The sequence below is a fragment of the Metopolophium dirhodum genome, chromosome 5 (genome assembly GCF_019925205.1).
Source record: "Metopolophium dirhodum isolate CAU chromosome 5, ASM1992520v1, whole genome shotgun sequence".
NCBI classification, from domain to species: domain Eukaryota; kingdom Metazoa; phylum Arthropoda; class Insecta; order Hemiptera; family Aphididae; genus Metopolophium; species Metopolophium dirhodum.
In genome coordinates, this window is record NC_083564.1 from 27,500,751 (window position 1) to 27,522,044 (window position 21,294).

The 21,294-nt window shown below is 30.1% G+C and overlaps 2 protein-coding genes across 4 annotated transcripts; both read right to left on the reverse strand.

Annotated features, from left to right (window-relative positions):
• Positions 1–1,100: 1,100 nt before the first annotated feature.
• LOC132945921 (zinc finger protein 12-like) lies at positions 1,101–15,801 on the reverse strand. 3 transcript variants are annotated; one of them, XM_061015744.1, is made up of 6 exons: positions 15,136–15,801; positions 10,661–10,768; positions 5,983–6,204; positions 5,305–5,922; positions 3,335–3,487; positions 1,101–3,277 (listed from the first exon to the last, which is right to left on the reverse strand). In XM_061015744.1, exons 2-6 carry the CDS (start codon positions 10,746–10,748, stop codon positions 2,472–2,474), a joined length of 1,887 nt encoding a protein of 628 aa, XP_060871727.1. In that variant the 5' UTR covers positions 10,749–10,768; positions 15,136–15,801; the 3' UTR covers positions 1,101–2,471. The 3 variants fall into 3 exon arrangements, with proteins under 3 accessions (XP_060871727.1, XP_060871729.1, XP_060871730.1); XM_061015747.1 differs by having other exon boundaries at positions 1,102–3,277; positions 5,389–5,922; positions 15,136–15,799; XM_061015746.1 differs by lacking the exons at positions 10,661–10,768; positions 15,136–15,801 and adding an exon at positions 6,326–6,965.
• Positions 12,603–15,117, reverse strand: LOC132945922 (wee1-like protein kinase). The gene has a single exon (XM_061015748.1). It carries the CDS (start codon positions 14,632–14,634, stop codon positions 13,060–13,062), a length of 1,575 nt encoding a protein of 524 aa, XP_060871731.1. The 5' UTR covers positions 14,635–15,117; the 3' UTR covers positions 12,603–13,059.
• Positions 15,802–21,294: the final 5,493 nt, after the last annotated feature.

Here is a 21,294-nt window from a genome sequence, read left to right on the forward strand (position 1 = left end):
TTGGAATTGAGAAGGTTGTATAAGAACGGAAGGTATTTGTTGACAAATACTTTTAATATCAACAAAAAATAATTTTTTTTTATGTAATTTATGATTTTTATACAATATTTTAATGTTAACCATTCTAAATTCACTTTCCAATATCCTCCACTTCGGCTATTAGGATAAAAAAAAACAACTAACAATTTATCATATAATTACAAAAGTATTAATATAAGTATGAAGTACTCACATTATTATTTATTTTAATGACGTCGTAGTTCTGATACCTATAGTTTGAACTTTGAACTTTGAACCTAGAATTTATTTTCAGGGGGTTGTTTTAAATTTAAGTATAACTTGCGGGGTTTCACACACTCCATTGTACTCATCAGTCATCAGTCTTCATTATTTTATTATGATTGATCATTATATTATCTTAAATCATCTTAAATGCTCTTCATAATATTATTAAATATGAAATAATATGACAACATATTTTTTTAATATATCTGGAGCACTTATTAAATGTGTTCTTAGCATAAATATGGCTCGGGGAAGGTTGTTACAAACACTAACACCCCTGTTTAAGTCACTGGTTTGAAAAATTTCAAAAATATATATTACTAAATCTGCATGTTTGCTTCTACATAATATTGAGACGTATAACATCACAAAACAAAACTACTGTCCAAATTTCATGCTCATAGTTTCAGCGGTTCCGACTAGGTGATGATGAATCACTCAGGATAAAGCAATATAGCAAATTAAGTAAATTAGATGAATAATTAACAGAATCAAATAATACACATGAAGACATGAGACCAAGTAGTTGCACCTCAGAGATATATGATATTATATTATAATATATTCTATACAAATGTTTATAAACAACTAATAAATATCTGGATAACAATTAATAATATACTAAAATAGGTAACTACTTGAGTATATTGTAAAACAATATTAAAACAATATTACATAAATTATTTATTTTATTGAAAAGTTTATAGAAAAATAATTTTATATAGGTACCTACAACTCTGAATAAGACTTAATTCTTTAAAAATATTATTATCTCGACTTTTGTTTTATCTGGGGGGGGGGGATTTAAACATCCTCCCTCCCCCCACCCATCGGTACGCCATTTAAGCTAGGTGTTTAAATTTAAAGTTTGTATTTTGATTATAGGAAAGGAAGATAAAATTGTTGAAGAAGCTCATTTGTATTTTCAATTGGTTATACAATATAATTTTCATTTTTTGGAATCACAAATATTTTTTGTTGTCACATTTGAAACAACTAAATATAAAAATAAAAGATTCACAAGAATGTTACATTATACAATACTGCTATTACAATAGCACATAATTTATTTTTCATTATAATATGCATTTTTTTCAGACAAAACACATAACTTGTGGTTTAACAAATTTGATACGTAAAAAAAATAAATAAATTTCCCTATATCATAGGGCTATTCTAATTTTAAATAATAAATATTAAAAAATCTTATTTTTAAAATAATTATAACCTCTTAAACGTATACATTCATAATAATATATACATTTTAATGTCTGTTTAATCTATTTATTTTCATCATATTTACAAAACATTTGTTTAAACGGGAAACAAAAATATGATCATACAAAGAACACTGAATAGTATACATTTTTCTCGGTTTAAAGATACATACATGGTTAGCAAGTTTACTAATTCCATTAGGTAGGTATTAAACTGACCTTAATGTAATAATTAATGAGCAAAATGGTACATATAATAAATAATTTTGGAAATAAAGAATAGACTAATATAGTCTTCATAATTTTAAACATTATTTGACAATATTAGCAGAAATATGGTATTGTGAATATAATTTACTTTATCCTATTCAATTAGAATGACTTTTGAATTAATGAAGAAAGTACAAAAATAGGTATCTATTTAGTATTTATCCACATTTTTCAACATTAAGTTATTTGAATGGTGGGATAATAAAATTGTTAGTTGAATTTTAATTTTAATATTATAATAATATTTATCCAATAGTAAGACATTTTTTTGAGTAGGTAAGGTAAGATTTAGTCTATCGAAAAAAAAAACATAAAATATGAAGAAAAATAACAAAAATTTAAATTCTATAACAAAATTAAAAATGTTAAGGGAAAAATATTTAAATATGTTTCATTAATTTAAATCTGTTAAGACTATATACAACAGACACGACCATAGTATTATGTTTTATGTGTTATATTTTATTGGTAACATGTATTAGTTTAAGAATATTTTAGAGAAAACAACATGGTAACGCAAGGGTTTATGTCTTTTTGACAAACAACTTCCCAACTAATGTTTTACGGACTAATCTGTTTTGTCATTAACAAAAATAATTAAATTATCCATTCCAAAAGTTTAGAATATATCACATTCACCACTTTTATGTACTAATCATAATTGACAAGTAACCATACACTTTTTTTTTAACTCAATTTTTATTGGACAACTGCTATTGGTGCAGCAGTTGTAAGGTTTGCAGGTGACTTAAAGTCTGTTGTATTGTTAACTACTGTTGCACCTTTAAATTCTGGTGGAGGTGGAGGAACATGATTAACCGGAGAAGAAGATACAAAACTTTGTTGGGGATGATGGTGGTTTGCAAAAGGTGATGGCATTGCATAGCACTGTGGGAAGTATAACTCTGGTTTCACAATGCCCGATGGTTGATTGAGTATAGTATTTAAGTGTGGTGGCCTGCCTGGTTTACCGCTATCGGATCTACGCTTATTTGCATGAGGGTTCATATGGTTATCAATATGACGTTTAACTTCCTGTTCGGTACCAAACCGACGACGACAGTTTGGCATTGGACAGCAAAATGGCCTTTCTCCCTGGTGAGTTCTTGTGTGTTGATCAAGGATGGCTTTTTGCCTGAAATCCTTGCCGCATTGTAAACATTTATATGGTTTCTCACCAGTATGTATACGTAAATGTTGATTTAGTATAGTACGTTGTCTGAAATTCCGTCCACAATAAATGCACGTAAACGGTTTTTCATTTGAATGTATACGTAGATGTTGGGTGAGGTGTGATTGTTGTCGAAATCGTTTACCACACTCAACACATGGGTAAGGTCGAGATTCTATATGAATGCAACCATGCTGAAGTAAAGTAGATTTCTGTTTAAATTCTTTATTACAAATTGGACAACGAACATAAAGTGGCATGCCAGCACTGCGACCATGTTGGATTACATCGGGTAGACTTTTACCAGCCTGGCCAAAAATTTCATGCACAACACCTAAAGAGGAATACATATATTAATTTATAATAATAAAAGCCAATTAATTTTGGTTACCTTTGGCATCTTTAAAATATGCAGGAAACTGAGGAGCATTTTCTGGAGAAAAACACGAATCATTTGAATCATACTGTCCACTTTTAGATTGCGGCAATGGCACATCTTGTGGCCAAAGTTGCCCATTTTTATACACTAAGTGTGGACCAACGTCTAGAAAAATTAAAAATATCATAAAAATGAGAACCTCAGTATTTTTTAAAAATTTATTTCAAATCTTCTAAAAGTTTAGGAATTAGGAATTCTCATTTAGGCCTGTCAAGAAAAGAAAATGATGTGTTCAAATTTTAATTTTAGGACTGAAAATAAATATTCAAGTGTTAATATTAGAAACTCAACAAATTTAAAAAGGAATTAAATGATTGTCGAACACAAAAATGTTTAATTAAAAATGAAATCATAATAAATTCAATTTAAGATATTATAAAAAAATATTTCATACAATGTAAAATATTCAACAGTTCTATGTCTACTTGTTATAAACGAAAGAAAAAAGTCACACAATTATAATGGTTTAAACTTTATATTCTTCATTTAACTTAAAATAGTTAACTAAATTAAAAGTTTAATTTTGTAGACATAAAACTCCTGTGTTGCCGAATGGAGCTTTATCTCACCTTCCTTGAGCGGAGCGACATTTTCTCCTTGGACGTTGTCACCAATAATCCATGTGTAGCGTAACTAATTTAAAAGAACATGCCGCTCCGAACCGGATTGAAGCCACCAGACAGACAACACAATAATACCATTAAAACTCATCACTTCAATGAATAAGTTTTATAAACGATGTTTCTTGTTTTTCAAGTTGTGCTCGACATTAATAATAAGGAATAGGTACCATTTAGGATTTCATTTTATATTTGTCTTTCAATTATAAAACTGTACATATTAAAAGGAATAACACAAAAGGAAATATACCTATTTAATATATTATAAGGATAAAATAATTTTAAAAAAAACATAAATAAGACAAAATATGTAAATTAAGTTAACGAATTAACTATAAATTTAATACTAACAATAAGTGGAAAATAAATTTTAACTGAAAATAAAATATATTCAGGCCTATTGTTATCATTTTCCACGTTTAATTTAATTTTATTTAAATTGTTTATCGTACATAATAATTAACTCTCAATAGACAATCTAAATAATACTAGATATTAATTATTCATAAAATAATTAATATCTTTTGTTATATTTACAAGAAAAATATAATGTTACAAATTATATTAAAAAATATTGAAAAAAAAAACAGTTATAATAATAAGAACATTTTTAAGGATGTTGATCAAGTTAACTTATCATTTTATCAAAACAGATCAGGCGTGGTTTAAAATATCACTCCATTATTAAAAAAGCACATAACATCTGATTAATTAAAAAAAAAAATGTTAATACGTTGAGAAATAGTGACAATAGGCAGTAAAACGTGTATTAGTAAACAGCAATTATAATAGGTAGCATAATATTTTATCATACGGATGCAGAGAAACTTTTTTTGCAAGCCATCCTGAAAACAGTACTTAATTTAGGATTTTTTGCATGTATTGACCTAACATGGGTCAGAATTTATTTTTTTTCAATTTCAGTTACAACTCTCAAAGGGAGACTTTCTTCATTTCTGATATGAGCAATATTTGTCCTAACAATAGTTCTAGGGTAAGATCTTGATGGTATATCAAATAAATTAAGAGAAGTTTTAGGGCTGTTGGATGAAGAATTATAGGAAGAAGAATTTGAATGCTTAATTTTAAGATTGTTTTGAAGCAATCTAGAAGCAACATTTCTAAAATTAGAGTTGTTCAAGTGTTGTTCGTCTTGTGCGCTATCGCTTAAGTTCGGGTAGTATTTCATTCTAAACGCTTCAGCTGAAGACTTGAGAAAAGCGTTTAAATTATTGTGAAGTTGCGAGGGCGGAGGTGAACTTGAGGAATCACTACTATTTAACGAGGAATGAGAGTGCTCGCCTTGGTGAGTGCGGACGTGCTGGTTCAGGATGGCTTTCTGCCGAAACGCCTTGCCGCAGTCTCCACACCCGTACGGTTTCTCACCCGAATGAATCCGTAGATGCTGGTTGAGAATTGCTCGCTGTCTGAAGGTTCGCTCACAGTAAACACATACAAATGGTTTTTCATTAGCATGGATACGAACATGCTGCGTAAGATGAGACTGTTGACGAAACCGTTTACCGCAATCACTGCACACAAATGGTCTTGAATCAGTATGAATGCGCTCGTGTTGCATTAGCGTAGCCTTTTGTTTAAAGTCTTTGCCACATGAAAGACATTTGAATAGACGCAGATCAGAACCCTTTTTCCCTGATGCTTCTTGTTGTTGGTGAATAAGGTCTGGCATATTAGGGAAATCACCAGATGCTTCTGCTGGATTTAACGGAGTTAACATGACACCAGGCTGTTTTAAATAGGACATGAAACTTGATGGACTCAACATATGTGGAGGGCCTCCTCTTACACCTGAATAGTAATTGGAAGGGTCGGCCGGACCATAATGGCCTGGTTGGGTTCGATCAGATTCAACAACATTGTCTTCTGGTGGTGTTTCATCTTCTCCACCATTTCCAGAACCTATTCAAGATATTTAAATAAAGTTATATTTGTATTGGATAAACTACATGGTCTACCTACCTTGAATTGAATGATTGGTATTAGGGTATGGTGATGGTAAAGGTGAAGCAATCGTTGATTGAGATGCCTGTTCAGTCGATTGTTCAGCTGGTTCATGTTGAGATGATACAAGAGCTGGGTAACCGTTTTGTGAAGGCCCTGGACCCCACTGACCATTACTGCTGTTTGGCCCTTGTTGGTGGTGGCCATCTTTGTTGTATATAACATATGGAGCACCATTCTCTACAAAAGAAAAATAGAATACACACTCAAAATCGCGTATGCACGTTTAAGTGAGTCACAACAGCAAGCAGGTCGACCAAATTAGTCACGCCGAACCTTCCCACTCAATTGTGTAAAATACCTTCATCAGGTTTGGGTGTTTCCTGCGAATTGATGATCATTGGTATTATACATTAAATTAAGAAAATAATATAAAGGTGTCTAATAAACCGCACGATAATGTGCCTACAACGAATAATTTTGTATTGACGATCGAGTTAAATAAATACAAAAATAAAACCGAAAAAAAGGAAACGTGCTGAGGAAAAAAAATACTAAATAACTGATAAAAAGCACATTTTTTTATCACAAAATATTGGATATTTTTTTCTTATTTCTTCTCTTTTTCCGGTTTTACGTAGTTCGAATACAACGTTGCCGTTTAAACATATGATCACGGCCACATTTAGATTTTAGATAGCAGCACAAATGCACAATATGACATCGTCATATGGTATCGCTGCCTCAGTCGTGTTATTGTTTATTGTATTAATTATTTAATTATAATTTATTTATTGCTAACCCAGACATTCGGATTTGTACGAACATAAAAAAAAACCAATATTCATACGAACAAATTAACAATAAGTTTATTTTATTTTATTATTTTAATTTTCAATTTTTCATGTTCATTTTTGTTGATGAAAATAATGTCATTGTAATCACGGGCCACGGCTATAGATATTAGATAATATTATCTATACCCGTAATTGTAATCAATCCTTATATAATAATTGAGGCGTTGACATGGAAAAGGTACTAAGTCAAAAAAAATCAATTTTTCGTTTTTTCGTTGAAAAGGTACTAAATACATATGCCAATGGCCTGGAAAAAGAACTAACTCAAATTTCTTTAAATATTAATAATTACGTTGAACACAAGATGGCACTGGTTGTAAATCATACAATATGCTAAAATCAGTTTTTTCCTTCTCCTGTAAAATTTGGTTTTTATGACTTAGTACCTTTTCCATGTCAACGCCTCAATTATGAAGACAGATTTTGAAGACCATGAAGACTAGAATATTGTGATATATTTCTATATCAATATTCTAGTCTTCGTGATGTACACTCTAAAGTCTGTATAGCTTCGATCATAATATAGTATAATATATATTATGATCAAACTGATCAAAGCTACATTATAATCACGCATAGTCAATATACAAACTATGTATGGAGTACAGACCATGGTTAAAGATATTATGTAAGGTACAACAGAGAAACAGACTTATAGACTACAACCACGGAATGATTTAATCTATTCTGTATACGATTCTGTTATACAACCATATAGAAGTATAGAACATAACTACTGTTCCAGAGTTCTAGCCCAACTATAGCTTTTAAAACTTAAATTATTATTAAAAATTAAGGAACGGGAATTTTTACGCAATATCGGTTTTTGACAAAATCGATTTTGGTTTTTGGTGTAACTCTAAAATAAATGAACGTTTATACATGACATTTTGACTGGTTGTTTGTATTCGCGTTTTCTATACACGATACAATTTCAAAATATTTTGATTTGTTTTGAACTGTTTATAGGAGCATTTTTAGTTTCCAATTTTATTAGTCTTTTTTTCTATGAATGTCAATAAAACTTTATTTGTTGGGTAAAATAGCTAGCAAATTTAATACAAGGCTCCTACTATATTGTTACAATGACATTTGAAAAATATTAAAAATCCTTAGTCACAGTTTTTTTTTTATACACATTTCAAGTTCAAATCTTGACAAAATACGGAAAAATCACAAAAACTAGCAAATTATTTTGAGTTGAGAATTCATAAAAATGCATAAACATTTTTTAAAGTATCAATATATTTTTGAGTAAATTAATATGGAACGTAATAACCTCGTTTCAAAATTTAATTTTTGGGAATTTCCTGACATGATTATATTTCTTAAATTATTTATTAACCATATAATTTTCACAAGTTTTACCATATATTTAAGTAGGTACCTACCATAATTTATTTTTTTTATCAGTTCTTGTTACAACCTGTAGCATAGTGGTGTGGTTTTCATATTATACATTGAACATTTTAACAGGTTACAGGACGGTATAGGTAGGTATATAACAACAGGTATCTAATACCTATTACCTATATAACCGCAAGTTACAGCCTACAGGTATGGGTGTAATAAAAACAACACAATAGACAATCCTAATCTTGGACACTCGTTGAAATAATGCTTTTAATTTTAAAATACAATATTATGTATAGCCTAACCAGGGCTGGATCTAAGTTTTTTAACACCCGGGGAAAATGAAAAAAATACGCCTATTTCAGGGAGATGACCAAAATTAGTATTTTTTATACGAAAAATCAAGCACACTCACACAGTATTGTGAGGACCAACCATTTACAAAGCCGTTCGCAATATACTTGATCAATAAATTATTTACCACGAATAATTTAAGCAATTTTAACTTAAAAATGAAACATTTTCAATTTTAAACTAAACAAGTAATAGTTTTAGAAGCATTTCTTAATGGTGTATTTAAAACTAAAATCTGTGGTCAATATTTCTAAGTTCCCGGTTTAGAATAAATGATATTGATAATAATAACATGTATGAATTATTATTTATTAACAAATCTAAATTAGGTATCTGTTATGCTACTTGCAATATAAAAACCTTTATGTAAAAGAACAATATTTAATTTACAATATAACAATATTATACATTTTTAATATTTGTTACAACCAAAACTTAATATGTACCTAGCGGTGCAGAAAAAATACAATGAAACAAAAATGTAATTATGTACTGAAAATTGTAATATTATATAGATTATAACATGATAAAAAAATTTTCTTTATCTTGGATTATAACTTATGGATTAAATGTATATGTTAAAATATCTACATTCTATATTCTACATTTTATAAATTTCCAAAATAATAAGAAGCCTTTGAAACAATAACCTAGGAGCCTTCTATTACATTTTCAAGCTTTTTTAACCAACAAATAAAATTTTATTGATATTTATAGAAAAAAAAAAAAAATGGAAACTGAAAATGTCCGTAAACAGCTCAAAATATTATAACCATAAAATGTTATGGTGTATAGAAAATGCTAATATAAACATTCAGTATTTGCGTAAAAATTCCCGTTTTTCCTTAATTTTTCTTTTGTTTTTCACGTCGCTTTTGAAAACTACTAAGAAATTTTTACTTTTGACCCCTCAAAGTTTTCCTATCAGAAAAGTTACTGTTGAAGCAAATCCAAGCACTTTTACTGTCCTAAAAGGTGATGATAGACACAAAAAAAAAAAAATAAAAAATAAAAAAACCAAAAAAAACACACACCATTGTAAAATCAATACATTCATTGCTTCGCTTAGAATCTAAAACTAAACAAATCTATACCAATGTATAAAGCTGTATAATTTGTGTTTGAACGCGCTAATCTCAGGAACTACTGGTTCGAATTGAAAAATATTTTTTTTGTTGGATAGTCCATTCATCGAGGAAGGCTATAGGCTATATAACATCACGCTACCACCAATTAATAGAAGTGCTCAAACAGGGATTTTGAGATTTACGATGGAAATATTTGTTTATAAATGGTTGTAAATTGGTTAATCGGATCAGGTATAAGCACTTACTGCAGTGAGTTACACCAAAAAAGAGTTGAACAATCACAATCTTTTTGTAGTTTTTTATGGGCCACGAAGTGCGCAGGATCATCTATATTATATATAAATGAATGTTAGCGTGCAGATCTCTGGGAAGAAGATTGGCTAATTTAAAAAGGGTTAAATTTGGTTTTTTTTTATTAATCGGATTTTAGTACGGTTAGGTTAGGTTAGGATTATATATTAATTGATTATATTAATCCACCGTATTATATCAAAATAAACTTGGTATAACTTTGATACTTTAGATTGCCTACCTGATAATATACTGCTGCGAATCAGAATTTTTATTCCAGGCAACAGAAAAGTTAAGATAAATTTTGAACACCATACACGGAATATTAAATAACTAATTGGACAAAGTTTGAGTCATATAGAGTTGGTACATTTAAAACTATATTGTTATTTTAGGGTAACTTACCCACTATTAGTAATATTAAAAACAAAACCACATATTTATTTATTATTTCTGCTTCAAAGTTCAATTGGTTCAAGTATGGAAAAAAATACTTCTATAATAGCATTAATAGGTATGTTAATAATGTTACGATCCATATTCACTATAGGTACTAATTAAAAATATAGTAAGTACCTTACTACCTTCTCAATTATACCAAGTACTTAATGAAAATTTACTAAAAAAATAAACGTAATAACTTACGCGTGATAGCTGGTAAGTAGGTACTTACCGGGGTACTTACCCAAAATTTGAAAAACAGAATTAGTTATTTAAAATTCAATTTAATTGAATATTAGGTATTTAATTTACCTTGGGCAATGCAGTACATAAAATTCCGAGGAACTTTGAGGCCTGCTGCCAGACATGCTGCAAATGATGCTGAGAAATTGATTGCCATAATATCCCCGTCATCACTTCCTAAACAAATTAAAAATAACAACTATTATTACAAATTTACAAAAATGTTTTAATAATTGTAGCAAAAAGTTTTTGCTAGTCAAATATTTTTAAAAACTCTTAACTCACAAGGTCTTATACCTAGCTAATAGAAAATAATAATCTTAACAGAAGATTTGTAGTATAATCATAGCCTATAGGTAAAATAGTAATTAATTGATTAGGTACCTTTAATATTATTATTAAAAAAATAAATCAGTTACACCTAATATTAAAGACATTTGGTTTGGTAGGTATTGAAAAATTACAAAAAAATCAGTGGCATATACAATTTATAGGTGTTATTAATCTGTGGCGTAAGAAATAAAATGCATATATATATTTAATATATTTAGTATTTTAGTTACAAAATACATAAAATACAAAAGCTAAGTCAGAATACAACTAATCATTTACCAATTATTATTTATTGTAAAATATAAAATATGAATTTTAGAGATAAGATATTTGGATACCTACCTATTATTTATCAAAAAAATACTGTAAAATATATTTTTGTTCTTGTGTCTTGTACATTATACAAGATATTAGGTAGGCACTATGTTTGTAGTAGTAATGGTTAAACAGAGCCTTCTGATATTATTTCAAAATTAAAATAATGATGTACCTAGTACCTGCTATGCTAACCTGTTACCCATATAGGTCTCTAGTTTGAAAAATATTTCTTCTATTAAGTAGATACTTTCATATGGGAAAATGTGAGATCCAGTAATAATAATTAATATTTATGTTTCAGGTACTATTACAAAACTGGTCAGATTTAAAAAATAGACAATGGTTTGAAAGACAGTTGCAATTCTCTAGTGATTACCTCCACTCTGCCAATGCTTCATATCTTATAGTGGTTTACTTGTGTAAATATAGATCAATCAACTAAATAAACACTTTAGAACAAACTGACCTTAAATATTATTTTTTATTTAACGAAATATCTTTTCTTAGATAGTTAGGTATATAATAATGTTCAATTTTATTTTTATTTTCACCTATCAGTATAATATAAAAACAAGCTACTATAGGATTTAAAAGCTAAACACATTTTATTTGAATTCTTTAAAATCTTTAATAGTAAATATTTTTGTAAAATTGTGAAGTATAAAATATGTATTTAAAATTAATTTGAAATAGTATTAACTTAGCTTATTCGTTCATACAATGTCCGGTTAAAGTTAACTGACACTTAACGTGCCAAATTCAGCTGGTAATAAAATCTGTTATCAGTCGGTTAGCATTAATCGACACTTTACCGGACATTGTAAGAACAGCCCTAAATATACTTGATAGCCAATATGTATATAAGCAGATGATAGATTCCATTAATTCATATCAAGTTGTATTATAGATCAATTAATAGAAAAATACTGTTTGCCTGGTATCATTTTTAATTTACATATTGTTTGTAAACTTTTGATTCTAAGTTGTATTGTACAGTAGTGTCACTGTGATATTTAATCTAGAACATAATATCCTTTAATACATTTTTCCATGTGAATTATTTTTTAAATTAAATTTTATTAATATTGTTTATACTTTTATTAGGTAGGTAAGTAGTTAGTACCTACTTTTTTTAATTATGCTTTGAGCGATATTATAATGAAACTTACTTTTAGTTCGATAGAAAAAAAATAAAATAAATACATAGAATATAAGCTGAATACCTAATTATATTTTAAAGCAAAATCAATTAGGTAGGTATAGGTAAATGTGATGTTATATTTTGTAAATGTACCTATATAATTTATACACAAATATTACCAATATTGAACATACATATCTAAGAAAAAACAAAATCACATTTAGAACAAGAAAATATATTAACAAATAATAATAAAAAAATAAGTACTTATTACTATTTTTTTGTAACAGAAATTTTTAAATTAAATTGTCCATCTTAATGTTAATTATACTTGCAAATAAAAATAAAGATAATTGAAAAATTAAGTAATAATTAAATTATAAATTGACAATACATTATAAATATTATTTTTAGGCATTAAAATCCTTTGTAGTTTTTGGACTTCTAATTCTTTTATAATTACTAATGAGGTACTTAATACATTTGAAAATAATTTTCACGTCTTATCACAGAGTTATAAAATACAATAATGCTATAAAAATTATAAAAAAAAAAGTGAAGGGAGCAAATTAATACATAAATCATTCTTACAATACTTCTGAAATAATTACTTCAATCAAATAGAGAAAAAAAAAAACAAATACATAAATTAAATAAATTACATTATGGTTTATAGTTAAACATTAGGAGTACTACATGATCTGCTCATTTTTCTACCGACCAATCGTTTAATTCGTTCTTTTCTTGTTCGATACAGTTTTGAATTTTCATATCTTCTCTGCCCAATTGTTGTTCTTGATGGTGTTTGTGTTTCAACAGAGTAACAAGGTGCAAGGAACTTAGAACTCAACTTCCATACTTCCATTTCGTCTTGTTGTTGTTTTACAGCAGCCATTCCTCTATCAAGTAAAAGATTAACCACTGTAGATGCATTCGGCCTATTTTTAGGATCCAAGTCAACCATTTTTTTAAGCATTTTCTCAAGACCAGTACTAAAAACTGGAGTTTGAGGCAATGAAAATTCACCATCCCTTAATCGGTGCCATTCTGGTCCATTTTTAGGTAAATCTTTTTTAGTTGCTGCCTCATACACAGTAAGCGCAGTTGAAAATACATCAGCTTTCTGTAACTGAGAATAATCATCACGTAATAGTTCTTTGGGTAAATACCGACAATCTCCATCTTCAATAGTTCGAACATCTTCAACACATATTGTATGTCCAAAGTCTCCAATTTTATACACAATATCTTTGTCAACTGTTTCATCATCATCTAAATCTTCAGCAAACCACAATGCACCATCAGTATGGCATATTAAAATGTTGGCAGCTTTAATGTCTAAATGTGCAAGCTTTTTAGAATGAATATGAGCTAAACCTTTACATACATGACATAGCAATCGCCTTAAAGCACTATCACAAAACACATGGTCAGATTCATGAATCATACGCTCTAGGGTTCCATCGTTACAAAACTCTGTTTGAATATAAATATGACCTCTCTCATGCCAAGCTGTGAAATACGAGACTATGTTTGGATGTCGTCCAATTACAGAGTGTGCATAAACTTCTTTACGAATAAAGTATTCTTGGCTTTTGTAAATTGTCTTTTTGGTCTTTTTGATAGCATATGTGATTCCATCTAATAAATTTGTACACTTGTATACCTCACCAAACGCACCAGTAGCAATAAAATCATCCATTCTGAACTCTTCATTGAAACGAGAAGTCTGCAAATCATAAATACTGACATTGGTCACTTCGCCTTCATTCATAAGATCTCTGATGGAAGGATCGACCGAAGGAGACGTTTTATTGTCAGGCGGAGTGGAAAAACTACTGTTGCTGTCATGACTTGAATGATCTTCAGAACTGGAGAAACTTATGTTCTGTTTTACAGTGCACAGTCTTTTCCGATGTTTGTTTTTTAATATTTCAATGCCAGTTGGTGTGAAGGGATTGACCGACAACCGAAACTTGTTAGAACGCGTAGATTCACTGCTGGTGTCGCTCAATGGTGACTGGCCCCTGAGGCGCACCTTGTGCAGGGCCCGTGGTTTGAGGAACGGTGTCGAAGAGTCAACACCAATCTCAGGCGAAAAAGACCGGCGACTGTCGGGCGGCGACGGTGCGCTGGCGATGACCAATGATGGTATCGCTCTGTCAGCGTCGAAGCTGAGTCTTCTCATTTTCTGAACGAAAAACGAATCATCGTCACACTCCATCTTGTTGACACCACCGCCCGGGTCCATTGCACTGACGCCTGCCGGCAAATATCACACGCGCCTTACAAAAACAAAAATAAAAACCGTTTTGAAAACCAAACCGAAAGTAATAATTATTAGAATTATTGAAATTTTTAATCATTAACGCATTAAGTAAAACAAAAAAACAGTGATAAAAAGCGGAGCTTTAGCCTTTAAGTGGTAAGTTGCTCGACTTCAACCGACTGTTGTCACTAATATTATTGTCGTGTTGAATGTTGATACTTGATAGCAGCTGCTGTTTGTTGCGAGGGAAAACGGCGCGCGCGCAGTGTAGCCCTACACGGTGATAGCGCTGCAGTGTACACACTGCATACGGAAATTTAAAAAATCAAATAAAAAATCGTATTGTTATTTGTTACGCGGACGAGACAAATTTTGAATTTCGATACGCGCCACCTCGCAGCGATCGTCGACGTCAGACGTACAATAGACATATTATTATTATTATAATTATTTATTATTATGTGTGCATATTATCGATATTACCGTGTAGAAATGTGTCCGGTAATCCCGTGGACGTCGGCGGTCCTCATGACCGGGACGAGTACAACTCTACAGTGAACCGAGGATATACACAAAAATACAAAATACAAATATTTGTTTTCACGTATCAACTTTGTTGTTATTATTTTGTTTTTTACAATTACTGATAAGATGACAGGTCACGCGAACTGTGCAGGTGAGATGAAAAATTTAAATTGAGAATGATCGCGATTACCCGGCGGCGCGTCGTCAGAGACTCGAAAAGCTCCGCGGCGGCGGCTGCCGATAATACAACACACGCTCGTGAACGGCACCGTACAGTAAACACCGGCTGCGACGACGACGGCGGCGGCGGCGGCGACTGCGGTGGCGGTGGCTACAGTACATTCGGGGGAGACGACGGTGCGTGTGCGACTGGCCGACGGCGTACGTAATAAACGTCGGAGGTGAAGAGGAGGTGGGGCGTGGTGGTAAGGGGCGACGAAAAAAAACCCGGCAAGCGCGCGCGCGCGCGCGCGCTCTCCTCCGCCATAGAGAACCGGAATGAGCGGTGCGCGCGGAGGCGGTGGCGGGCGGCAAAGACGGGACAGAAAAATGAAATGTAAAAAAACCAAATGAAATACCACCGGCGCGCGAGACGACGACGGCGACGAGACGATCGTACGGCGCGCGCTAGAGGGAGCGATGCCGCCGAACAACCCGGCGGCGTTGCCAAATGTACGTCCCAGACGAACCCTGTATGCGCCTGCGACGTACTATTGTGTGCGTGTGTGCGTTTGTGTATAGGAGAAGGTTGCTTAAAAAAAAAGCGTCCTACACTCACTCTTGCCGCCGCCGTCGCCGCCTGGTCCTCAGCAGCGGAGCGGAGCAGCTATCCGAATCCGACAATCAATATTTTAGCAACCCGAACTACGTCGGGAGGAATAATAAAAATAAAAATAAATGTTTATGTGTGTGTGTGTCTGCAATGTAAAAAAAGTGGTCCGAAATTATCATTTTTCTCTTGTTATTATTTTAATATACGCACACTACACATTTAAACAGTCCTTTTTTTTTTAAATAATATTTCTCGTTTGCGAATTGCGTTGTTATCCGTTTTCCAGATATTTCCATAAGACTTGTATAATTTATTGCAGATAAATAAATCGCGTAAATTTCTACCTGCGCACAATACACCAAATAGGATAGACAATATAATAGCTGTTTAGTAAACGCTTGCTTTGTGTGTTAATGTTTATAACATGTGACACCTACGGCCATATGCATCTATATTATATTCAAAGGGTTAGAATTTATTTGTTGACAAGTAATAATTACACCGTTGGCAATTAGCATAACGGATGAATGGGACGAGGGGTGGGTTGCTGAAATGCTAAATATTATAGTGAATATTATAATGTTCAACTTCAAAATCTTTTTAAGTACCGAAGTACCGAACCAATAATATAATATACTAATATGTTACTTATTCACTCTATCGAAATAAAATAATTTAATTGTTATTAATAAATAATATAAAAAGGCTTACAAATATAGATAAACAATAGATAATATGGTTTTTGACAATAATAATGATAATAATATTTCTCAAAAAACTTAATTAAGTACTTAGATGATTCTATCTCAAAACTATAACTAAATATATAATATATTATTCATATATAATTAATAAATCTATAATGAACAAAATATAATAACGAATGAAAATATTAAAAATTAAAATTACGAAATAAGATAGTTATAAAGCATTTATATTATCTATATTAAACACAATTATCCAGAATCTTGCATATTCAAGGTGTTCCATTACCTACGTTAAAGTATAAGACACTCGTGATTTAAAAAACATTGACATTTTGAAAATATTTCTTTAACATGATTTTATGACGTTACAAAATAAAGTTTTTCTAAAAAAATTGATTTTTACTATTTTTTAACGTTACCATTTTTAAATTATTTTTATGACAACATATATTTTTAATTTCTTATTTCGAAGCACAATATTTTTTGGATATTTTGACCTATACAGATCATATTTCAGACTAGTAATTTATTAGTTTTAGGTAATTTATAACTTGTAAGTATTTATTTTCTATGATATTATGTTATTATTATTAACTTTTCGGTCAATACCACATATCTGTAGAATAATGTGAATAGGTTCTTTATATCAATAGGTATGAGCTTAAAATTATTAATTAATTCAAATATTTATAATTTTATAAGTCCCCGCGAATAATGTTTCTGAAATTCTAAATAACTACAACGAATAACGAAATAACTAATATTGGTATTCTGTATTTAAATATCTAAATTCATTCAAATTTGAAATAAAAAATATATGTTTTATATTTTATATAACAGTTTTTAGATTTTTCTGTTACAATATTAATTAATTATGAGGCCCTTTGTATACAATTTTCATATTTTATTGACAATAATTTAAATATCAAACTATTTTAAAAAATTAAATAAAAATCGACAATTTCTTATGTCTATAAATAGCTTTAAAAAAGTTAAAATATTTAAAAAAAATTATGTTGTATAGAATATGTTATTATAAACATTTGGTGAAAATTGCACATTATAACTAAGGGTTTTTTGTTAGTTACATCAAAAATACAAAATCGATATTGCCAAAAACTGGTTTTGCATAAAAATTCCTGTTTTTCCTTAATTTTTTATTTGTTTTTCTTGACGCTTTTAAAAACAACTTGGAATTTTACAATTTTGACCCATCAAAAGTACCAACTAGATTTACTTAATCACCAAAAAAGATACTGAAGTGAAAATCGAAGTATTATTGCAACTATTTTTCGTGTACATACTACACAGGTCATAGACACACAAAACAAAACACTCATCATATTGTAAAATACTAAAATCAAAACATTCATCGCTTCGCCGAGAATCAAAAATATTGAAATAACGGAGTTACGTTAAAAAGATCACCGGGTCTATGATGTATATTAAACATTTGGCTATTTAAACTTATATAGGTACCTAATAATATTATATATTTTTGTATACCTGTGGGCTGTAATTGTAATCCCATATCATTTTTCTAACAAGAATAAATCATTAATTATTAAAAAAAAACTTTATATCACAATATATAGTTGCAGTTTCAACCTCCAGTTTGTACTACCTAATCAATAATCAAAAATCTATTAAAACATTGAAACAATCTAGATATTATATGGTATTACATCTTAATAGATTTATTTATTTATAGTTAGGTATACAATGTATAAACTATAAATAAGTATTTGGAATTTAATCACCTATCTTCAAATTATTATAAATTAAATAAAACATTTTAAAAACATTCATAGCACAAACAAAATTAGATTTTTTAGTAGGGCTCTGTTAGCCTAGGATCATGAGGCTTATTATGTCTGAAGAACATATAGGTTAACTACGGCCCTGGGTCTGTGATACTTTTCTACGTAATATATTTACTCCAGTACTAAGAACCAGTGACGTTCTCAAGAATTTTCAATGGGTGGAAGGGGGGTTGTGGACAATTTCTAGGAACATATGTAAGGGGCTATTGGTGCACAAAAAACCAGGGGCATAAATAAATTATCAATGTGGGGGGGGGGGGGTTAAACCCTATGAACGCTCCTCTCCATGGGCCGTGAGTACGTCTATGCTAAGAACCATATTAAACGTATAGTTACTTTACTAGTTTAAACTTTAAAGTAGGTAGTTAAATATAATATTGAACTTAATAAATTTGAAAATCCCCATACGCATGCACGACAGTATCACACTCAACACAATGGTAGTTTTAATATTTAAAATTCTGTAATAAAAATATAAAATTTTTCATTAAAAAATCTTCAAACCGAATTCCGATCTAATAAATTTAAAAATTAGTGCCTACATAAATATATTATGCCTATGTATTATGTAACAAACTCGTAGAGTCGTAGATAATAATAAATAGCTGGTAGGTACCCTATATATTATTAAGTGACGGATACTAATTATCCCCCCCCATTGGGCTGTGTTTTATGTTATTTTGTATTATAATATCGGGCTGAAAAAAGGTAATTTAATTATTTTTGTAAATTTGCCTAGCTCCTTGGGTGATTACTGGATCCGCTACTGATTACATCAATTAGATAACGTTAATCTTTATTTCATTATTTGTATCATTAATTTGAAACAACCATAATGTAGGCCGATATTAGGTAGAATTTTCAGAGGCCCAACTGGCTATAGCATTATGCAAAGTAAAGTAGCCCGCAACACGATTACAATTTACATGATTGACGGATGTAAATATAGTATGTACCTACACTCTACATATAGTATGTGACTATAAGCCGGTTAAAAAAGACCCCTCCCAAATATCATAATATTTTGTTCTTTAAAGGACTTCAAACCTTTTAAAGAAAATATTCAAATATACCTATAATGACGACTTGTATAGTGCTTCTATAGTTTGGACCCAACTATTCAACTATCTAAGTTTTCCAATCCAACCGTTCTGATCGATAGACGTTTATTATAAACAATAAACATATATATTATATATAGTCATCATAAACGGCAATTTTGGAACAAATATACTTTAGCGGACACCTTTTTCTAAAATAAATGTCCCCCCAAAATATCTGTATTTAAGTGTTTTAAAAATGTTTAGTTTAATAGTTATTGAAATTTGATTGTCAATATTACAGTATACGGAAATTGCTTGAATACACAAACATTTGATCAAATCATTAGTTTCGAAATTACGTAATCATAGATAGGTATATATATACATTTTAAATATTGCATTTAAAATACGATATGCCCACAAGGTAGGTATGACAATAAGAAGAAGCTTCCCACACCTACTGGCTTTGATCGCAAATCTCAGGGTCCTATGGAGCTCTTGGTTTGAGGCTCAACCCCGGAACCCCCGGCGACTAGGGTGGGTGACGTTGTGTGACTCTAGACCTAAGCTAACATAACTGATAAGGCGATTACCCAGTGAGTTACTAGCTATAGTAAGTTAGCATATGTAAATCGACAACTTTAATTTACCGTAACTTTTCAGAAGTATACCATATTAGGTACATACGATAGATGTCTGGACACGCCTATAATTAATTATAAATTTTAATCATCATATTATTCATAGATATTGAGCGAGCAAAAAACCAATAGAGTCAGTGTAAAAGATTATTTATTATTATAATAAATTAGTCAATGTAATAAATTTAATTAAAAAGTTATCTGACTGCAGGGTTTTAATTATTGAGAACCCGCCAATGGTCGAGAAAAAAAATATTGTACCCATAATGAAATTATTTATTTATACATTTTTAGTGACAAATAAATTTAATAGATAATAATACAAATTATGACAATAATATTATAAATTAAATAATACTTAGTAGGTACGTTTAAAATGTTTGATGATAGTTATTTTAAAACTATAAACACTAATATATTGTATTAATTAAAAAATAAGCCTATACTTAAATTGTAGGTTTTCACCGAAGAAAATAATCTGTACCTAGGTACTTAAAGTTTGTATTTAAAAGTTAGATCCAATTATTAAAATAATAACACGGTGTTACATAAAACATATTCACATTCACTAAACATAATATTGTGTTAACATAATAACATTAATTATTAACTTTATAATAATATGTTATACACATATATTATAATATACATATAACTTATAAAACCATACGAGTACGATTATAAAATTATCTGTCCCTCTGATTTCTGAGGTGGAAACATTTTTGTGGGAGCAGATGTTTCTCAAATTATGAAATATATATAATATATTATTATCTTAGGTGCAAATAGCGTTTGAAATTTGAGTGGGAAGGGGGGAGACTCACGCGTACAATATAATAATACTAAATAAGATTAAAAATAATTTAGGAAATATTTGGGGGAGCTATCGATATTTTGGGAGGTGGCTTAATCCCTAAAGTCCCTCCCCCCAATTCACACCTATGATCGATCATTATACATAAACGATATACATGTTTTTCTTATATTATAAGTAATAGTCGTAATACTGCCATGTTTTAAGCTATTTTATATAGTTTATAGTATACATATTATGTTTTATATGTTTTATTATATTTTTACCCAAATAATATTTACCTAATACCTATAATATACCGGTATTTTCCATATAAC